The sequence below is a fragment of the Pseudochaenichthys georgianus genome, chromosome 1 (genome assembly GCF_902827115.2).
Source record: "Pseudochaenichthys georgianus chromosome 1, fPseGeo1.2, whole genome shotgun sequence".
In the NCBI taxonomy this organism is placed as follows: domain Eukaryota; kingdom Metazoa; phylum Chordata; class Actinopteri; order Perciformes; family Channichthyidae; genus Pseudochaenichthys; species Pseudochaenichthys georgianus.
This window is the reverse complement of record NC_047503.1, coordinates 26,917,189-26,939,955: the sequence shown is the minus strand read 5'-3', so window position 1 is coordinate 26,939,955 and position 22,767 is coordinate 26,917,189. Positions and strand designations below refer to the sequence as shown.

Sequence of the window (22,767 nt, the reverse complement as noted above, 5' to 3'; positions counted from 1 at the left end):
CCCCTAACACTGACCTCTGACCCCCCTGTGGCCCCCCTAAAAATGAAAAGTGAAAAAAATGTATGATTTATTACACGATTTATTGTATGACGGAATAGGCGGAAATAACGTTATTCGTCATTCTAGTCAGACCCATTAGAGCGGTGCACTCAGGACCCATTAGAGCGGTGCACTCACTTTCACTGTCCGGCTGAAGCGCGCGAAAAACAAACACTTTTCATCTCGGATCATCAGAGGCTGTTGCATCCAAGAAAGACTGATTGAAACCTCCGTTTCGAGAGACTACCACGATAATTGAAGGTGAGTTAAACTATTGTATCCGTGTAATTGTAGATGTAAAGTAGAGATGTAACTGTTCATTGCCTTTATTTTTATATAAATATGATATGGTGTTAGTGCAAAAATGGTACTATAACTTAAGCTGAAGCTAACAGTAATAACTATAAGATATATCTGAAATAAATAAGTGTACTGAAACAAATACCAATAACTGTATTGCATTGTTTTCTTATACGCAATTACTTCATACTGTCTAGTTCTCTTTTTCGTCCTGCATTTATTGTGCCCCCCTCAGAAAATAACTGTCCCCCCAGTGGCCCCCCCAGTCAAATTGGTTTAGAACCGCCACTGAGTCTGACACAAGTGGCTAATGAACTGACGAACAAGATGGTTCACAGCTTGGTTGGAACCATGCTGTCTGCAACTAAATGTCAGTAAAACTGTATGTATGTTCTTCACCAAAACCAAGTCCTCCTGCGTTGAGCCAGATGTGTTTGTGTCTGGGGAGAGGCTACAGGTGGTCTCACAGTACAAATATCTGGGGGTCTTAATTGATTCAAGACTCAATGTTAAGGCTCAGGTGAAAAAGGTTTGCAACAGGGTCAAATTCAGTCTGTTCAATTTGAGATTTACCAGGAACTGCATGTTAACAGAGGCGGCTCTGATGTACATGCACTCTATGGTTCTATCTCATATCACCTACTGCTTAACAACCTGGTCACATGCCTGTACAACCACTCTTAAACCCCTGGAATCATTATACAAACAAACACTTAAAATAGTAGATAAGAAATCAGTTTATTCTCATCATTGCCCAATACTCACAAAATATAACTTGTTGAGCTGGGGAAATGTAATGAGATATGCAAATGTTTGCCTCATGTACAAAATAATACACGGCCTTACCTCACCTCCACTCAGACATTTTATCACCATACGCACACCTGTAACTAGGTCAACAAGAGCTGCAACAAGAGGAGACTGCGTTGTTCCATTAAGGAAGAGTTCATTCAGCCAATCTTCTTTTTCTTTTAAAGCTGCACAACAGTGGAACTCAATCCCAGTAAACATTAGAGAACAAACACCTAGAGTTTATTTAAATTTAACTTAAAAACATGGTTAGTGGAAAGTCAGCTCTGTCAACACTGACACAATCTGCACTTTACAATGCTCTGTTTGTACATGTGCCTTGACCTGTTGCTATCTGTCTGCTTTGTGAATATGTATTTTAGTTTTGTTTTTATGTTTTTATATATGCTTTTATCATAATATAAGCATCTCTGTTGAATGTTGTTTTACTGATTGTATTTACCTGTTACTTGAAGTGAATTTTTGTTTTTAGGATGACTTTCAACATCTGTCCAGGGACTACAGACGAAAAATAGCGTGTTGGCTAACTCTGGCGCATTTACAGAAATGTCAATCAATGTGCACTGTCCGTGTCAAATAAATATATAAAAAAAATGTTTTTGTTTTTTAAAAGTTCAGCCTTACGCCATTACACATATTGACCTTAATATTCATGCTGGAGGAAAAAGGAAGAAATTACAAATGGTGCCTCTACTTCCTTATTCTGTCCATTCATTCTCTAACAACAGATCCAACAAAAAATCATTGACGTTTTTTTTTAATTTGATTTATAGAATGAATTTCTGAGTTATCAACAGATCTAAATTCATTGCAGCTTTTATAAAGTAAATACAGCACTCATGAAACCCTTTGCGCTGCCTGCCTCCTTTTATGTGCCTACTCCATAAACTGATAGTCTGAAAATCACTCCAGAACATCCGTTTAATTTCCCATTATGGGTTCTATTTAACAATTCATTCATTTTCATTTCAATTTATCATCTTCCCGCTCCCTCTCCCAAGAGAGAAATACATGTATTGCAACAAGCATTTATAATGTCATTACAGACATAATGTCATTCAATCCTGATCCATGACATTTTTTTTATTTCATCCATATGTAGTAAGTAATACATTTATGACTTTAGACATTTGTGTGCTCATTCGTTTTTAGGTTAAGGTAAATATTTTTCCATTTCCATGTTTGTCCTTTTTATGTCTTAGGGTCTTTTTGCTTTAATGCTGTTAGGCTCATTTGTCTAAATCAACTCACCTGTATATGAACTGAAACCATCAGGGAGCTTGAAATTGAACTGCAACCTGATGATGCAGAACACCATCCACACAAACTCCCTGTAGATTTGATTTGATATAGAGTATTCTGTTGTACTATATATACAAATCAATTCCTGAGGACTAACGCAATTAATGTGCAACCCTTAAGTCACCTGATTACCCTTTAAACTAACTGAAACCCTTGCAAATTCAAACAGACATTATTTATAAGTGCACACTTGTGACAGCTACATTCAGCAAACAGAGACAGACCTGTGACACATAATAAATCATGTTAAGTTGGCAGTAAACTCAGACATGTTTTTGACAACAGTCAGGTCTTTATTGATCATGCAGTGGTTCCATTGGACATACACAACATACACAAACAAAAAAAAGAATAAGCGGCATAGAAACACTTAATGTACCTATAACAAACATCCAGAATCAATAAAATAAAAATAAAAGCAGCTTAAAACAATTCAAAGTGAACTATTATATAGCAGGGATGGGAGCTGAAGCCCTTTTTACAGCAGTGAATTGAGCATGTCATCGCAATTTCTGGCATGAGTGATTGGGAGAACGCTATCACACACATCATAAAGTCTTTACAGTGAAACCTATTATGTAGGAACAACCGGCTAGAAATTCATTTTGCAGTGCACGGCTGGTTTTGTATTTGTTTCAACTGCTGTCACACTTCACAAGACAGTATTGACACATTTGCATATAGTATTTGAAGAGGAAGTTGCATTGCTTTCATCAAAGTTAACAGTAATGTTGACATTTATGAACCTAGTAACAGCTGGCTCTATCCACAGTGGGTGTCATTACGTATTCAAAGCATACATTGACCATTATAAGAATATGCCTGTGCTCTCTTGATTACATTGTTAGTGTTCCTCCATTGCAACAATAAACCACAAGTAGTGCAACATCTAAGGACGTGTTCATGCAATCGGTATAATAGATCCTCTTGAGACACACTAAAACAAGTTCTGCCAAGATGTTGAAAAACAGGTGCAGGAGATGCTGTTATTTCTGAAGCTGTCCACCAGATGGGTGGAAGGGAGCACCATGTGTGAGCAGACCCACACAGTTAGATGTAGGATGCGAGGAAGAATGAGGAGGAAGTCATGCTCACAGGGAGAAAGAGTTAACAACAGTTGACATTACACTGGGTTCACATTTGGGTGCTTGGATGGGGTCCGACACCTGGTGTGTGTGTGTGTGTGTGTGTGTGTGTGTGTGTGTGTGTGTGTGTGTGTGTGTGTGTGTGTGTGTGTGTGTGTGTGTGTGTGTGTGTGTGTGTGTGTGTGTGTGTGTGTGTGTGTGTGTGTGTGTGTGTGTGTGTGTGTGTGTGTGTGTGTGTGTGTGTGTGTGTGTGTGTGTGTGTGTGTGTGTGTCAGATTGTGAACCCATGAGTTTTTGAATGACTTGGTTGATTGTAAATCACATTCTAAGGTTAATTGAAGTAGCATGTGCTTCTTCTCTGCGACCATTGACTCAAGGCATACTGATACAAATCATAATGGTCTAATACGAGTGTGTCACCATTGTACCAAAAAGTACAACGGTATTCATTCATGTCAGTGTGCTCACACTCTCAGTCACACACACACACACACACACACACACACACACACACACACACACACACACACACACACACACACACACACGGTGAAACCCCAGAACAACCACTTTAACCAAGGCTGGTGATATTGGAGCGACCACCAGGGGGTGCTACAATGCGTTGGCCAGACCTACGAGGGACGATGTCATCAATCTGAGACCCTGGAAAACAAAGACAAAATTATGTTAGATTTGTTTACTTCAGTAAATAAATCCAGTGTGAGAAAAAGTTTTTAGAGAGTACTTGTCCATGGACAAGTGAGTTTGGCAATTTACTTGTCCGAATACATTCTTCACTTGTCCAGAATGGACAAAAATTGGGGCCACTGGAATCTTCTTCTTCGTCATCGTATTTTACACTTTCCCACGGTTTTTACAACACCGCTAACGTAAGTGAGCGGTAAGATGTTACTGCATCACACATAGGGATGGGTATCGTTTGGATTTTAACGATTCCGGTTCTGCTTTTCGATTCCGGTTATTTTCGGTTCTCGATTCCGGTTCTTTGAGAGGGTAAATAAGTCCCATGACAAACTGGGAGAAAAATATATTTATGAAAACATTAAGTCAAATCTGTATTCCTATTTACAAATCACTTCATACTGTTGAATTTCTTACGGTTATTGAATACAATTATATAAAAATAATCTCTGCATTATTTAGTTAGTTCTAAGTGGTGCAGTTTAAGAATGTACAATTGGCCCAGTCTCCTCTGATGTTACACTGCAACCTGCCTGTGAGACAGAGTCCAACCACACATCTCCAACACATAGGCCTAATAATAATAATAATAATAATAAATTATTATTATCTCAAAAAGAGAGATGCTAACAAATAATCTAGGAAGTTTAACCACTTGGATTAAACCGGAGGTGACAAGTCTCGGTGTCATCCTGGACTCAGATTTGAACTTTAACGCCCATTTAAACAAAGTGACCAAAATAGCTTTCTTTCATCTCAGAAACATAGCGAAGTTAAGACCATTCATAAATCACAATGATGCAGAGAAGATAATTCATGCTTTTATATCTAGCCGACTGCAATGCACTATTCACTGGTCTCCCCAAGAAAGCTAGACTCCAGCTCATTCAAAACTCTGCAGCTAGACTACTGACGAATACCAAAAGGAGGGAACACGTTAGTCCTGTCTCAGCACTGGCTTCCTGTAACTTTCAGAACTGATTTGAAGGTGCTTCTCCTTACATACAAAGCTCTAAATGGACAAGGACCCAGCTACATTGCTGACTCTCTAATAAACTACACACCCGCCAGAACACTGCGATCATCAGATGCAGGTCTATTAGAGGTCACCAGAAAGAGTCATAAGAAGATCGGTGATGCAGCCTTTGTAAACCACGTTACCCAACAATATTAGGGAAGCCAATACATTAGGCATTTTTAAAAGGCAGCTTAAAACCTATCTCTTTACCAAAGCATTTTTACACTATTATACTGCACTATTCCCTGTGATTGACATTGCACTATTTCTCTATGTTTTATTCCCCATGTTTTTATTTTTAATTATTTTATCCCACTTTTTGCTCTTGCTGCTTGTTTTACACTGATTTGATGTCTTGTTTTTTACTGATGTAAAGCACTTTGAACTGCAATCCCCTGCATGAAAGGTGCTATAGAAATAAAGTTATTATTATTATTATTATATTTATAGCCTATAGGCCTAGCGCTTTTCTACAACTCAAAGCGCATACACATGTCCTGCAATACACATGCTGCAGCTGCCCAGCTAATCACTGTTTGTAAAAGTAAATAAATAGTATTTTCATTTCAATAATGTACTTTCTATACCCTGCTTCATAAACAATACTAACATGACATCCCTGTGCTCCTCCGAGTCTGGGGGTCCGGGGATGTGAGGACAGCGCGAGGACAGACAGGGAGGCTGCTTCACTTCATAAAGGAAATGGCGGTCAATATTAACGACACAGGAGCTAAAACGCTTAATAACCTTCATTACGTGTTAGAAAGAACATAAGAAAGTTTGACAACGATGAGGCTGTTAAACGGACAGCGGATCCGCTGTGTGTAGAAAGAGAGAGATAGAGAGACGCTGAGCTGCAACGTGCAGCGATCAGCTGATACGGAGCATAGAAAGAGAGAGCTGCGGTCCGCGGGGCTCCGCCTCCTGTCCTCACAACTCTTATTAATCCCGGTACCGGACAATTGTTATTTGTTCCTACTCGAAACCGAATTTTGCTTCCCAACCCTGCCACTGTGCTACACTTCCCACCCCGCTCCGCCCCGCCCCCGTCTAACTGTACAGAAAACGGCGAGATGCATTTCCTTATGAATCGACAAGCAGAACCGAAACTAACATTTCTAAACGAACAATGGCGGACACAGACAATTTGCGAATGAGTTCTGCCTTTTGTAAACTGAATTTATCAATAATTTGTCAATAAATCGGGGCGAAAAACGTCACTTGTCCACCGGACAAGTGACCGGATCAAGTAAAAGATCTACTTGTCCGATATTGTAAATAACACGTCCCGGACGGTGGGACGTGTACTTTTTCGCACACTGAAATCTATTCATTTTGGAACTTAAAAATGAAGGCTCACATATTGCTCCATTTAAAATATTAAAAGCATCATAGGTAGCCATCAGGTACTGGATTGGATTAAAATAAATAGTATAAAATATAAAATGTTTGTTACCTGATAGGCTGAAGTTGGACTGGTGGAGATTGCGTATTGGTGGTGGTTGGTGAGAAGTGGGTGAAGTTCTGGCTGAAGGAGAAGGAGTAATATATGTTTGAGTAGGAACCACATCATATACGGGGCCATCGTACAACCCACGAATAACGCCCTGCTGATTCTTGGCCTTGAAAAACACACAGACAAACACATGTTAGCTGACATGTTAGTCACTCTGAAGATTTTTTTAAAAGCCTGTACAATCACATTGCCAATTAGTATTTTATTTGTATTTATTTGATATGTATTGTTTAAAGTCATATTGAAGAAAAAAACGATGGTGCAACTATATAATGACTGGATGTTGACCACCCATTTAATCTTTTACTGGAAAACCTTTTAACCATTTGAAGAATTGCTTTAATATGATGTACAGTATGTACCGCACCTGGTTCCTGACTTTAATGCGCTGGTAAACGTAGTCTGGGAAGTGCTTGCGGGGAATAAATCGACCGGTGCCTTGCTGGGCCTGCACCTTGCCTTCCTCATAAACAACTCGTCCGTGACTCAACACCAGCGCTGGACCCCCACGGCACTCCATACCCTCAAAGATGTTGTATTCTGAAGCCTGTGTGGAGAGGAATAAACATACCGTAAGCATCACGATAAAATTGGAAAAGAACAGATGAACAAGGGAGAGCTTTTCATTTCCTCCTCAGTACATTGATACTCTGCGCTGTCTCGGCCCCACGGGCTATTTTTGCAATCATTATTACAGGAGGCTTACTATATGCCATGAAATGCAGCAGTGGAGAAGATTGAGGATGAATAAGTGAAAGGCTTGGGAATATACAGTAGGAGGAGCGACTACAGGGGGATGGGTAGAGAGATGCTAGTTCAAAATGGGTGAGGGGGGGGAAGGGGGATTATAACCTAAAGCCGGCACCAGTCTGGATTAGGGCTTTTGACAGTGGCAGAGCAGACTGAATATATTAAACACTGTCTAACATCGTCACTGTATGTTGTCCCATTGCTCAAGGCAAATGTCCATCTCAAAGACCATGTTTCGAAGTTAAGTTGCATCGTTTTGTCGTAAATAAAAAAAGCAAAGGCTCGGTTCACCTAAATTGCAAATACACAACAACAAACAACAACAACAACAACAATGTATTTATTTAGCTTTCCAGCCATCTGTGCATGCAGATACCACCTTCACTCAGCCTCACTGTTAAGAGCTTTCCCTGGTTCTACTGCCTATTGAAGACATTTCAAACCATTGTTAAAATGATAAAATGTTTTTTGTGACACTTTTTAACCCAATTAGAATTTAAGCTTTCCTTAAACATGCTATATATGCTTTTTGATAAGGGGTTTTGTATCCAATGCATGTATTGTATTATTCTGATATGACTTCATACTGCACAGTAATGTCAGGCTTGACTGAATTTTATATTCCAACTTCACCTCCTGTGATCCGTGCCTTGGTTTTCATCCTATTTCACACTCTGCCATCTCCCATACAGTGTGAACCCCTCTCTCCTGCAGCCTTTCTCCTGCCTTTGTCCTTCAAGTCCTTCTGCTCCCTCAACTGATGCAGTATTTAGAGTGGTATTTTGTATTAAGATCACAAAGCATCCGTTGCAATATTCTGTTATCCCTTGCATTAAATTCAACAATGTATCCTTTCTCTTTTAACTAATGTCCTTATCCTGTTATTGTTATTGCTCTCACCGACTGCTGGAGTTTTGCAGTGATTGTTTTGGTGCTGTTTGGGTCCCAGATGACAATATCTGCATCAGAGCCCACCGCTATCCGCCCTTTGCGAGGGTACAGGTTGAAGATTTTCGCAGCGTTGGTAGATGTGACTGCCACAAACTGGTTTTCATCCATTTTTCCCATGGCCTTATAGAGAGAGAGAAGTAAATGTTTAGAGTTGCACGCACGCATGCACACACACACACACACACACACACACACACACTTCCTCATCGCTCACCACGGCCTTGTCCCAGACGAAACCCATTCTCTCCTCCACTCCGTTTGTCCCCTCTGGGATCAGAGTGAAGTCATCTTTACCAATTGCCTTCTGGGAGGTGCTGTACGCACAGTGAGCACTGCCCACCACCTGCAGGTCCCCACTGAATCAAAGCAGAGAAATAATATGAAATGATCACATGTCAACTCAATACACAGTGAGCACAACAGAACCTTGAGCACTTAAAAAAAAATGTAACCTGTCAAATTGTATAGTTTTTACTGCAGAACTTTGTCTTGAACTTTTAAAGGCAGCTCAATCATCGAGATAAGGTGGTCAGTTAACATGGATTTGGCTGTAACAATCTGTTAAAAGCAATATTTACATTCAAGTAATCATAATGAACATGAATGCTATTTTTATGCTCATTGAGTTGGTGAGTTAAAGTGAAAGTCATGCAGTGAAAGAATAACCAGCTAGCTGAACCAGTCCATAGAGCCTTAACTAGATCACATCATGAATATACACCGTTATAATTAAAAAAAGACATGTATTACCTTTCCTCCTTCATATACAAGATGCTGAATTTGACTGTTTATAAGGTATGGTTTAGGTAATTTCTCATCCAGGGCCTTCTAGTCATTTGTTAATTACAGTGATTACTTCATCATCCTGATCTGAGGGATCATTATGACCATGAGAGTGCTTGTTATGGAAATAATGAGCCATACTGAAATATGGAAAAGAGTTGTTCTTTTGAAAACTCAAAGTACACCCTGTCACTTTAGAAGCTCAAACACACAGCAGTATAGCAGCACTGGTGTGACAGCACAGACCCGCCTAGAGAAGCTGGGGTTGCAGAGGAAGGGTGGAGAAGCAGAAGAAAGGAAGGAGGAAAAGTTAAGAGGATGAGGAGGAAGGCAGTTGGTAGCCAAGGCAACAGATGATGAAGGATTCTAGTTGCTGTGCTATTTATGGAATCAAGGACAGTCAAAAGTGTACAGCAGGATGTTCTGTGCATATGTGAGAGAACCGGGGTGGGTTTGGTCTGGGGCAATTTATCACTCTATTACATTACATGTCACTTGTTAGACGCTTTTATCCAAAGCGACTTACATACTCAGTACTGTGGGCAATCCCCACGGGAGCAATTTGGGGTGAAGTGTCTTGCCCAGGGACACAACGACATGCTGACTGCAGTGGGGTTTGAACCTGTGACCCCCTGACCTAATCACCAACGCTCAATCCACTGCACCACACACCTCCCACTCTATAATACACATCAATTACAATGGGAAAATGGCTTTATGTAGTGATAGAAGTATACATATATTATTATACTCAATACATTAATGTATACATGTAATACTAAAAACTGCACTACAGTTAAAGTGGCTTGCAAACCATTATTAAGTAAATTATCCCTTATAAGTCTCTTCTACCGTTATCATACTGCTCCTTCTCTCCTCACACATACACCTTCACCCTCTCCCTCCTCTCCATCTGTTTTTCTTTCTCACTGAAGCTGGCTTGACATTAAGCATTACACTAGCATTTGTCCTTGGCAGGAACATTACACTAATATCTGAGGCAAACAGCAAGACGTGGACCCTTTTGGCAACTTATTTAATAATTGTTATTTCACTTTTAGAGGTTGACATTAATTTAAACTATTGCCCTCGCTCTGCATTGAAATAAAAGTGTTTATTAGTCATGGTTTTGAAACATGAAATATACGCAGGGGACATTTCAACAGGCTTAACAGAGCGTTACCATTACACAGAGTCAACCCCTGGGTTATTGCATTTAAAGTTGTCTGAAAAGGTTTAAGACATACCAAGCCAGCAGTGTGTTGAGGTGGTCTGGGGTTGTGGGGTCAGGACTTAAAGGTGGAGAAGTCACATAAGCAGCCGCTTTGGCCCAGTTCTTGCTCCAATAGTGAGAGCCATCAGTGACCAGGCTGGCTGTAATTGGCTCCCCAAAAACGACATAACCTGGATGGGAAGAAAGAGACAGTGTGTCGGTCAGGATGTGAAAAGCAGATGTTCAATCAGGATGTATAAACACTGGAAAGAGTCCTTAAAATCAATTCAGACACATTGACTGAAATGGAAAGAAAGAGAGGCTGACCTTTCCTACGGGCCTGGGCAATAGTGTCAGCTGCACTCTTGCTCATCACCTTGGTGATGTAGATAGGACAGTTCACACGGTTACCAAGAGTGATGGCACGGAACACCGCCTCAGCCTCCAGCTGCATGTAAAGAAGTAAAGAAACATTCAAACCTATAAACGGATGGATGGATGGATGGACGGATGAAGGGAATAGGAGAGGGATATCACCTCTTCAGGACGACTCAGCGGATGGCCTTCGGGTCCGGTGATTCCCATTCCAAGGATTTTCTTCTGTTCCTAAAACACAATTGAATAAGATTTAATTATGAGTATCTTCCTCCTCACTGCAATAACTCTCAGCACGACATATAGTACTTGTCAAATCATGTTTTACCCACAACAACGCCTTTGCTGGTCTCCAATGGCTTTTAAAATGAAAATATCATGGTCTGTCATGCTATCAAAGGGTGCATTGTAATCCAAGGATGCCAATTTCACTGTTGGGAGCTTGCACCTGTTATGCTTCTGACAGCGCTGTCTGGAAAACAGCAACATTGGAAAGAAAACCAAACCTCTACCGAGTCCACCCCCTTACTGCTTGTCTTTTTCAATATGTGTTGGCTTTATTGCTTGCTCGCAAGAAGGTTGCTGCTTCTTAAAGTTTTTTCAACACCCATCTCCCTGTTTTCATTACAATTACGTTAATGAGTATGTTATCATTTATCATCGGAACTCCTATCATCAGTCATTACCCTCTTTAATCTTTAAATACATTATAGTTTCAACATTAGGAGTCCCTTTAATTCAGACCATCATCTACATGATCATGACCACCACTTTAATCACTGCTGTCAGTACTATCAGCACCTTAGCTTTCAATTATCTTCAATCTTAATAACCATTACATCATCATCATTAGTATAATGACGGTCAAAAGCGGTGGTGCCCTTTAAAAAACACTCAGCGGCTGCACCAGCAATAATCCGCTCTCTCTCTCTTTCTCTATGTGTGTGTCTGTGTATAGAGTTATGTAAGAAGAATACCTCTCAACTGCAGTGTAGGTGGAAGAGAATATTAAGTCTGAACTTAATCATGACCAATCTTCTGTCACTTTATATTGTTACTAGTAATAGGAGCTAAAGACTCACAGGTTATAACGGTGTTACCAGAGATATGGGTTGCCAGATAAGAGACAAAACTAGAGGAGGTAATGAGGCACTTACTTGAGCAATCAGGTCTCCATTTTCAGCATGAACTAAAACCACGGCACCCAGCTGCTTCAGGAAGGAGAACACCTCATACAGCTGTGGGAGAGTCCAAAGAACAAGCAAGCCATTAATACTCAATGGAGAAAAACAAGCCACAGATATTTCTCATTAATGCAATATTAGTGATAATTGTAATCTGTGATTATGAACATACCTCAGAGTCTGTCATCTGATATGTATCCTTATAGGCCATGTACACTTGGAAGGAGTTGATACCTGGCAGTGGAAACAATGAATGTATTCATGACAAGAAGGTAATAAAGTACAAATTAGCAAGAAGGATAAAAAAGAAAAATGTTTGAGCGTAGAAACATTTAGTATCATGATATGCACTAAATAGAATAGAGATAAATGTTAAATGTTAAATGTCAAGTTGCAAAAGTAGAGAAACTGATCCACAACCTTAAGTACAAATAATCGAAGCTGTAAATTACAACCTTCAACTTTATTGCAGAAGGGGATCCCCCACACAGGCAGCTGCCTTGGCCAAGTTACTGCCTTATTCTGTGGCGGCCCCATAAGACAAGTGATTTGTTACTTAAAACAGATTACAAGAAGAATTTACACACTACCACCATGACAGCACCGCAGATAACAATGGATTACTACTGCGCCTCCGCTATAAGAGGATTCAGCACTAGGCCAAATTGTTTCTAAATCCCTCCCTGTTGTTCAAGTGAAATGGGTCCAAAATAGGGATGAACATGAAACAAGAATTACAGCATTGACCACAGCAATAAAACAGCATGCAGTCATTAAAAAACGTATGTACCTTTCTCTTGCACCAGCAGCTCCAACTCATCTTTAACATTCTCATCCCACTGGGGGATGTCTACGTGCAGGGAGTAATCGCAACATGCCTTTTTATCCGCAGCCTCCTGCCAGCACTCAAACGCCTGCAGTAGACTCTCCCCGGGCTCCGGGGTTACATGGTCAACTGAAAGAAAAAAAGAGTCATAGGTTAAGATGTGAAGAGCGTACCTAATGTATTTCATCACTTGAAAGATAATGTTGTGACAGTATTCACTGTGTATATGTGTCTAAGCATCCACACTCACTGATCATGGTGGTGCCCCCAGCGAGTGCAGCCTTGGTGCCTTGGAGGAAATCATCAGCAGGCGGTGTTCCCAGGTATGGCTTCATCAGACAGGTGTTGGCATCTATCCCCCCCGGTATCACCATTCGGCCATTAGCCTCTATCACCTTGACACCCCCAGGTACAACCAGATTCTCCCCCACCTGCCTGCCAAGGACCAGACACATGAGACACAGGGGTGATTGTGGGTGAAATGGGTAGGTTGTGGAGGTGAAAAGGGAAATAAGAAAGTGAAATCATTATCAAGATATTTATATATTCTGTAAAAATCACTATTTGTATGCCTCCTTATTTAAATAGCTCTTTATACTCACTTGATGAGTCCATTCTCAATGTAGACATCTGCATAGAGAGACTGGTCATCATTGACCACCCGCCCTCCTTTGATCAACAGCCTTTCACTCTACAGGTGGAGAAGTACAGAGGGAGGGAAGGAGGGAGGGATGGGAAGGTATGGTTTAAATCAATCCTGACATTTTGATATATTGCACAATCAGTTGTGTAATCATTGACTTTACAGCAATATAATAGATGGGGTGTAAATAAATACAGCCACATAAGTGGGCGGTTTCTCATTATAGCTATCAGGGCTGTCTGCCTTCATCTTTTGCTTTTATTCTGTGCAGAATGAGGTTTGACTGCTTATTTATAGACACAGTGTAAAACTAGCACATTTTTACCCAGACTTCCATGCGTCCACACACTCTACCACCATGAAGGCTGCCTGCCTGGCAACCACTTTAGGAGGATGTTACAACATATCCATGGTAACCAATGATCCTATGGCTTAGTTGACAGCTCGCTGAAGTTTTCCAAAAATGATTATGCTTACAAAAGGACTCATTTGAATGCTGTGTTGTTGACTGTCTTCCCCGTGAAACTGAATGCTTAGTAAATTGCATGCCTTTGGATTGATTTGGTGTTTTATAATAGGCCTACTTTGGAGAGGTTTAGAGGAGACTTTCTGCAGAATGCATGCTTTATTGTAGCTCAAAAGAATGCATCTTTGCACAAATCCAGTCTCAAACCTTTATGTTGTTTAACGCTAGTCATTGTTTCCTGCAAGGTGATCTGGATAGACCGTCACGTCAACCGAGTTAATCCCTCTGACAGGCGTCGAGATTACACAACAATGTCCAACCGTAAGAGAATACGTGCTCGATTAGACACACAGACATCCAGTAGAGAACTGTCACCTCGCTGTCTAGAGTTGGCTGTCTCACACTGGAGAGAGAGTAGAGAAAGTCCTTCGGTTTTTCTCGCCTCACTAAGAATGTAATCCCTTCTCTGCCGGCATTGGGAGCAGGGATTTAGTAGAGAGCTTCTCCGGCCAACACACCGACCAGGCCGGGTCTCTTACCTTCAGATGGTGGATGCCGTTATTCTCATGGTAACTGGACCCAGACATGCCTTCCCCGTCGCTCTGCCCTCTGGCAGTAGGCTTGTTTGAGACAAGCAAGACCTGCGCAGACCTGCGCAGTTGCGATCAACGTCTTGCTAGTGCGTTGCATGATGGTTAGTCATGTTGTCCGACTTGCTCTGGAGGCTCGCCCACATGAGACTTTGAAATCTCGCGGGACAAAGACGCCCGCAGCCTTGAGAGCGAGGCGAGGCGAGTTGGCGCAGTTGCTCTCCACGAGCTGCGGAAGCGAAATGCTTGATGGGAAACGGCTCGCTGGTATCTCGAGCTGAGCGCTCATTGGTGGTTTTTACCACGTGCTGCTGATGAAACTCTCCAATTGGCTGGCAAAAGTTTGTTGTTGTTTTGTGTCAGTTTTACGTCGCCACATCCATTCCCATTTTTCATCATTGTTCCACAATGTTTATCATCATGAAATTAATATCTATATATTTTATACTATACTGCTTACCGTTTTCATACTTTATATATCTTAGCATATTCATACACACTGTTCATACTGCTCACAGGCTGATATCTAGTGTATTCATACCCCACTGTTTATTCATCATTCTATATGTTATTCTGTAGATTGTGTACATTACTTTCCACTTCACTGCTTGTTGCACCTGGTTAGAAGCTAAACTGCATTTTGTTGTCGCAGTACCTGTAATATGTGCAATAACAATAAAGTTTCTCTTTAAGTTAAACCAAATCATTAAAATAAAATCTATTGTAATGTAATGATTTGGTTTAACCTTATTTATTGAATACATCATTTAAAATGGCAAGATTAAATCAAATTACATCCATGTTGTACACATCATAAAGCTTAAAGTGGCAGCTAAAGAATTAACACAGCAGCAGGTCTGTTCAATTCATGCTCATGAAGCTTCATGTGTGCGGATCTGAAGGGACTGATCATTTGTAGCCTGTCCACCTATCAGTTTTGCAAACGCCAACGCAATTTCCGCCATTGCAAACCCAGCCAGTCAAGCCGACTCCGAGTCCGAGCTGTCCGACTTAAGACGAGCTTTTTGACACCTCCCCCGGCTGCGATCGGCTACTCTCGTCTACTTTCGAGGCGAGCCGCAATGTGTCTCAAACAAGCCTAGTCTATTTAGTAGCGGGTTGCAATGACTCAGGCGCCCTGTACGATCTCCGCCCCTTTATCTAACCGAATGTGTGTTGATTTTAGTTTCCGTGTGTGTAAAGGGACAGTGGTGAATCCGCCGGCGTACGGCTGCGTCAGGACGCGTGGAGCACACACAGTGACAGGACAGGCAGGGCCGCCCCTCCTTACAGGCCAATCACGCAGGCTGCATGGGGCCCCGCCTTGCGCAGGGGGCCCCACCCAGAGGGCCTCAGCTGCTGTGTGCAGTTCTCCGCTCAGTTCTCCGTGCACCCCCCGCGAGAGTGAGAGGTGACAAGGGGAGCACGTCTGTAACCCGACACCGTTGCAATGAATCCACATCTGACCGATCACGGCTTTGATACGGCCACTAGTGCAGGTTAAGAGATGTCGGTGAAAAGACAGTTTCAGTCCGGCGCAAGCAAGAGGGTAAAAAAACAAAACATGGAGAAACTAGATCATCACTCGAAGGTGGGTTATTGTATGAGTCAAATGTACAACTTGTGAATGTTGTATAAGTCAAATTGCCAATTGCCATATTAAAACATCAGTTGCAATTCACGACATGAAGAAGGCAGCCTCTGCATAGCATATCGGCTAATGGAGATGCAGTTATTTCCAGCATTCTTTATTTACCATTCAAGTATGTTATGCCTTTTATCTGCTAATGCACAGGAAGAAGAGTGATAAACTGTCTTTCTAGTTGGCTTACATAACAGTTAACGTTTACAGCCTAAAAAACATGGACCATTTTTTCCCCTTTTATTCATTTTTATGTCAATTTGCACATTTCATGGTGATACTCAGCCTCTCCCCTTAACTCCTAACAGTCATCATCATGTCAACCATAACACAGAGAAATACTGATAGAAATGTGTGTGTAGTTGTTGATACATTGCTGACAGAGGGAACTACATTTGAATACAGATTTAAGAAATATCAGTTTTGAGCATGTCATAAGCATGTTTTATCTTGACTATATTACAACTATATTATATTAAAATAATATAGTATTTATATTATTGAATTGATTATGATTATTATTATTATTATTAGTAGAAGTAATTTATTTGCATTCATTATATTTTAATCTTTTTGAGGCTAGTATTTGGCAGGAAATGCAGACGTAGTCACCTGTAAACGCATACTGAACGACATACATGCACATTTACCATTTACCTCACTGTATACAAAAGTAACTGTTGATAATAATAATAATAATAATAATAATAATAATAATAATAATAATAATAATAATAATAATAATAAACAGGAATTATATTTGCAATGTAGCCTACTGTGTTTCCAAAAAAAAATGTGTCACTCCTGTCGGTTTGGGGGGGGGGGCTCATCTCACAATGTCGCTTGGGGCCCCAAATTGGCCAGGGGCGGCCCTGAGGACAGGTGACCTTTCGGTGCATGCGCGAGTGAGGAAAATCAGCTAATCCCGAACGGCACTGAGAAAGAAAGAGTTGACTACTCCTGTCACCCCTGCACGCGCTAACATAAACAGCTCACGTGAGAGCAGAACAACAGGATTGCGAGGGACGCTGTCTGGCGCTGTCCAGTTCAGCACCACACACTGAGGGGAGTTTCATTGTATCGAAATTATTTGCATCTTTTTGTATATGTTTTATGAGCCATGTAGACGTAAACTAAAATGGCCAAACTGTAATGCAGCACAAACTTCATCAGTTATGCAAACTCGGGCATTTATCTCAAAATCACAATTCCCATGGGTTGTTCAAGTAATATGAAGACGTTTGCAACACAACACAATTTGCCTTTTAAAAACAAGACATTCAAATCTATGCATCCAGTCGTTAAAACTACACTCCATTGTTCTTTCTTTGAATAGTCCTGTCTCCATCAGCTGTAATATACAGTATAGGCGAGTTTTCTTACTGCATTTAATGAAAATCATATTTAACGTGAACCATGTTCATGCATAAGACAACGAGCACTATTTCCACCAAAAAGACAGACAGACAAAAGAAAAAGCCAAGGGGCATAATCCTCAATCCTACCTCTCCATTTGGGCTTTCCTTCCCCGATGAATATCTGACCTCCACACCTGCTTGTTGATCGTCCGTGTCGCCGGGAGAGTTGGTCAGTGACCCTTCCCGGGCCTCGCTGGACGTCTTGCCGACGGGATCACCAGCATCCAAAACCCTCTCCCGGCTCCCGCTTCTCGGGGTGCGGATGCCTTTCCTCCCAACCGCGTAGTTATCGAAGTCTATACTCTTGCTTTCAAACGCTCCCTCCACGGAGCTGAACATTCCGTAGGTTTTCCTTTGGTTCGGCCCGGTGGGGATCGGCCCAGCCAGGTAGACCGGCAGCTCATCCTCCCGGTTCCACTGCCTCCTGCAATCAGACATAGTTGCTTTCACGGCTGAGTCTCCCCCAAATGTGAAACGATTGAGACAGAAGCTTAGCTTGTTTTACCTCTAACTGGGTCACGGAGAGCCCCGCCTCTGAAGCATACTCTGATGCTGTGAAGTGTGAAAAAGCAGCGCTCTACAGACATTCTGATCGGTATTTAGATCTTAACCTGTGAAACAGTAGCAGCAGCAACACAATGTAGATATATTTTGTTAAAAGTAAAAGTATTCCATTCAATATCGTATTCAATTAAAAGTACATAAGTAATCAAAATATTCATAAAGTATCAAAAATAAAAGTACTCATTACGCAGAATGGCCCATTTTAGAATAATTTGTAGTATAACTTTGTTATTATTTTCGATGCAATCACTTTTTTCATTACTTGAAAGCACCTACCAAAGATGGAGCTGTTTATTTTTGCTCTATACACTGCCGGGTAATGTTCAATATCTTGTCATGATGTATTAGTTGAGTTATATTTTGAAACTAAAACCTGATTCTGTAAAATCTGTAAAGTGACTAAAGCTGTAAAATAATGTACAGCATTAGAAAGTACAATATGTGAATTGTAGAATGTAAATGTAAATGCTCAAGTAAAAGTATACCTCAAAAAGTGTGCAATGCTACTTTAAAACACTGGTGGGGTGTCAGTGTTATCTAGTTTAGTTAGCACCGATTTGAAAGAAAAGTGACCACAATTAAACAAGCAGACAAATATAAGAAGTGTATGTCTCTCCACCCCTCTTTCCTGCCTTCCAATGTAAGGGTGTGTGTAAGCAGATCACACTATCAGTGGATTAAACCAGCATGTGTCATCCTTTAACCCACATCTGGAGGGAGAGATGGATTTTAAATGTGTCTGTGTGCTTTCAGGAGGACAGTCGGTCAACGTTATGAATAAAGCCTCGAGGTGTAGAACAATTACAATGAATCTTTCCATGACTTCTCAGACCCCACCGCAAGGGATGGTCAAATGCATCTTGATAGACAGGTAAAAAGCCCCGGGGCTGGTGCTGTTATTTGCAATGGGCTGTAATCAGTGACCTATATGCTAGTGGGATGTTTCCTAATGCCAGCAGAGAGTCTTGTTCCAGGCAAAAGAGAGTGAGTGAGAAAGAGAAAAGCTACTATGGTGGATGATGTCCTTTTAGTACATGAAACCTCAGCTACACACAATGCCTTTTGGAGTGCACAATACTCATATTTAGACTCAGTTTTCTCAAAGCAGGCCTATAGCTTTGTAGCATGTATTGTGATGATTATTTATAACATTAATAATAATATTAGATGCAACTTTAAGTGTACATATGTACCCCATGCATGAATTATGAAAACCTCAGTCAGGATTTTTTTACCAAGTGTTTTTATTGTTTTTAATCTAGTTTCTTCAAATTTAGAAAAACAAATGTTTTATATATCCACTCAGGTCGACAGTATGCGTTAAAGTTTGAACTGAAGACATGTACATTTGGAAAAAATTATAAATAAAGATGTGCAAATTTAAAATTGCATTATAATAACATAAGTATATTGATTTATGGCCCAAAAAGATATTGCAAATGAAGTATTTTCAAGAACAACAGTAGCAGTAACAGTATGCATTGTAGAAATATAGCCAGTGATGCATGACGTCCACTTTAGTGGACAGGTGATTCATCATAATTTCCTGCAAACATAAAATCAATACTTTGACAATTTATGAATTATATGATTCCTTAGTTGTTACTTGATGTCACCAACATTGTTATACCTGCAGGGGGCGCTTTCCATAAAATAATTGGCAAGATATCGGCCCGGTCTCAGGTCGGTTAAATTAAATCCTTGCTTCCCTCACTTGCGTCGTTTCCCTGTGACTAGTCCCTCCCACCAGGGAAGCATGGAGGGACGCAAGGAAACCACGAGAAGCAGGGAAATGAGTTTTAAGAGCAATGGGACGTCCTTTCCTCCGGAGCGTCACGTGAAGCGACGTCCGTTTGTGATGACGCCGCACAGCTGTTCGTCTGACAGCAGCTCTGTCCCTGTTATTTTCACAAACACCCCTGCCACACATTTACTGACACAAACATTTGTATCATCTGTTGTAGACCCCAATAAATAAAATCAAATAAGAACTCATTCTCAAAAAAGATAAACGCCATTCTTAAAATGTATAAACGAACAATAGTTTTATTGATTAGAGTGCACAATAGAAATACAATTATTGAGAGAAGAAAAAGAGATATGTTATCTATCAAAACCCAGTTAGATTAACATTCATTGGATTGCACACTTTGTTTGTATGTGGATATGTAGCACATTAACATTTTTAATAGCACTTAATGACTGACTGAATGGAAATGACAATAAATGAAAATATAAAACGAAAAAAGTGATCATGAAAATGTTTCCAATAAATGAATAAAATGATTTTTGACCACTTTGTTGTTTAGATATATCACATATTTGTAACTAAATGATACTTGAATTGAAACAAAACACAGTTTAAACTGAGGAGTGACTCTCGCGAGTTTCATTTATTTTCTTCACTCCGCTGGGGTACTGCTCTCATGTCAAGAAGCATGAGATCAGTGCATGCACTGCATCGTCCAATCAGTGAGCGATACACAGTAAGCGAGTAAGGCGAGTATCTGAGGATTTCATCGGAGGATGGACTGGTGGTTCCTCCATTATCGCTCCTCCAATATCGCTCCTCGCTCCTCGCTCCTCGCTCCTCGCTCCTCGCTCCTCGCTCCTCGATCCTCCAGCAGAAATAAGAGCCATGGGACGGTACTCAAGATGGCGCAGACAAATCAACTTCCGGTGAGACCGAGGACCGAGGAGCGAGGAAATGAAAATAGTCTACCTCAGGGGGCCCTTCTCACTTCTCTTATTTTTCATTTCCTCACTCCTCGGTCTCGGTCTCACCGGAAGTTGATTTGTCTGCGCCATCTTGAGTAGCGTCCCAATGGCCTTATTTTTGCCGGAGGACCGAGGAGCGATAATGGAGGAGCTATAACCGAGGAACCATGCACCAGTCCATCCTTCGATTAAATCGTCAGACACTCGCCCCTTACTGTGTATCGTTCACTGATTGGACGATGCAGTGCATGCACTGATCTGATGCTTCTTGACATGAGAGCAGTTTCCCAGCGGAGTGAAGAAAATACATGAACCTCACGGGAGTCACTCCTCAGTTTATACCGTGTTTTGTTTCAATTAATGTATCATTTAGTTACAAATATGTGATATATCTGAACAACAAAGTGGTCAAAAATCATTTTATTCATTCACATTTTCATGATCGCTTTTTTCGTTTTACATTTTCATTTATTGTCATTTCCATTCAGTCAGTCATTAAGTGCTATTCAAATGTGAATGTGCTACATATCCAAACAAACAAAGTGTGCAATCCAATGAATGTTAATCTAACTGGGTTTTGATAGATAATCAAAAATATTTTTCTCAGGGCCGCCCCTCCCTACAGGCCAATCACGCAGGCTGCATGGGGCCCCGCCTTGTGCAGGGGGCCCCGCCCAGAGGGCCTCAGCTGCTGTGCGCAGTTCTCCGCTCAGTTCTCCGCGCACCCCCCGCGAGAGTGAGGCCCAATCCCAAACCACTCCCTCGACCCTACCCCTCCGTGACGGAGTGAACTCCGTCTGTAGCCACACTCGCAGCTCAACGAGTCTCCTCCTGTCAGATGGAGGGAGTAAACACAGCAGCAAGCTTTGGGACGGCCTCCCCTCTCTCCGGCAGAAACAGGAAATGCCGTAACTGTATGAAACAACGGTTTCAAATCAGCATCTCTTAGAAAAAAAGTTTAAATGAATAACTCAAATAAAACTCCAAACATCTTTCATTGTGTTTCAAAGCTCTTTTAGTTTTAAACCTGATGTTTATAAGCTTCTTAGTTTTTGCAACGGTCTGTAAATATACACAACTATATAATAAAATGCACATGTTTACCTGTTTCTAGACTAAACACAGGTTTGATCCTAAGTTAAAAATATATGAGGTCATCATGAGGTTGTTAACAACGTAGTTTATCAGTGGATGTTTGCTGGAACTACTTTTTAACAGCTTGTTTCCTGACGGACACACACAGCGTGACTCCGGTCAGGTAGAGACCGGTCTCAAGTCAGCATCGCTGCAGACTCGCTGTTTGAGGGCTTGATAGCCCACACCGCTCCACAGTTGTTGGTTTGGAACAGTCCTCAATATGGCGGACCCTCCGCGTGAACGCGCAAACGGAGGGGTAGGGTGTAGGGGTAGGGTGTAGGGGGCGGTTTGGGAATGGGCCTGAGTGAGAGGTGACAAGGGGAGCACATCTGTAACCCGACACCATTGCAATGAATCGACATCTGACCAATCACGGCTTTGATACGGCCGCAGTTATTTCCAGCATTCTTTATTTAACACTCATTCAAGTATGTTATGCCTTTTATCTGCTAATGTACAGGAGGAAGAGTGATACACTGTCTGTCTAGTTGGCTTACATAACAGTTACAGTTTACAGCCTAAAAAACATGGAGCATTTTTTCCCCTTTTATTTATTTTTATGTCAATTTGCACATTTCATGGTGATGGTCAGCCTCTCCCCTTAACTCCTAACAGTCATCATCATGTCAACCACAACACAGAGAAATACTGATAGAAATGTGTGTGTAGTTGTTGATACATTGCTGACAGAGGGAACTACATTTGAATACAGATTTAAGAAATATCAGTTTTTGA

The 22,767-nt window shown here is 41.1% G+C and overlaps 1 protein-coding gene across 3 annotated transcripts; it reads right to left on the bottom strand.

Moving 5' to 3' along the window:
• Window positions 1-3,740: 3,740 nt before the first annotated feature.
• crmp1 (collapsin response mediator protein 1) lies at window positions 3,741-18,083 on the bottom strand. 3 transcript variants are annotated; one of them, XM_034081245.2, is made up of 14 exons: window positions 17,701-18,083; window positions 13,457-13,545; window positions 13,105-13,289; window positions 12,819-12,983; window positions 12,201-12,262; window positions 12,002-12,082; window positions 11,007-11,075; window positions 10,797-10,917; window positions 10,504-10,660; window positions 8,688-8,829; window positions 8,423-8,593; window positions 7,140-7,319; window positions 6,713-6,784; window positions 3,741-4,199 (listed from the first exon to the last, which is right to left on the bottom strand). In XM_034081245.2, exons 1-14 carry the CDS (start codon window positions 18,049-18,051, stop codon window positions 4,149-4,151), a joined length of 1,896 nt encoding a protein of 631 aa, XP_033937136.1. In that variant the 5' UTR covers window positions 18,052-18,083; the 3' UTR covers window positions 3,741-4,148. The 3 variants fall into 3 exon arrangements, with proteins under 3 accessions (XP_033937136.1, XP_033937153.1, XP_033937144.1); XM_034081262.2 differs by having other exon boundaries at window positions 3,742-4,199; window positions 6,713-6,878; XM_034081253.2 differs by lacking the exon at window positions 17,701-18,083 and adding an exon at window positions 14,503-14,776 and having other exon boundaries at window positions 3,744-4,199; window positions 6,713-6,878.
• Window positions 18,084-22,767: the final 4,684 nt, after the last annotated feature.

Bases quoted from the DNA above. Each gene is read 5' to 3' on its own strand.
- crmp1 (XM_034081262.2), bottom strand. From the start codon at position 18,051: ATGTCTGATTGCAGGAGGCAGTGGAACCGGGAGGATGAGCTGCCGGTC. The intron at 10,661-10,796 runs GTCAGCCTCTCT...CTTCCCATCCAG, and splicing joins TGCCCAGGCCCGTAGGAAAG to GTTATGTCGTTTTTGGGGAG. The intron at 6,879-7,139 runs GTGCGGTACATA...GTGTTTTTCAAG, and splicing joins GCATTAAAGTCAGGAACCAG to GCCAAGAATCAGCAGGGCGT.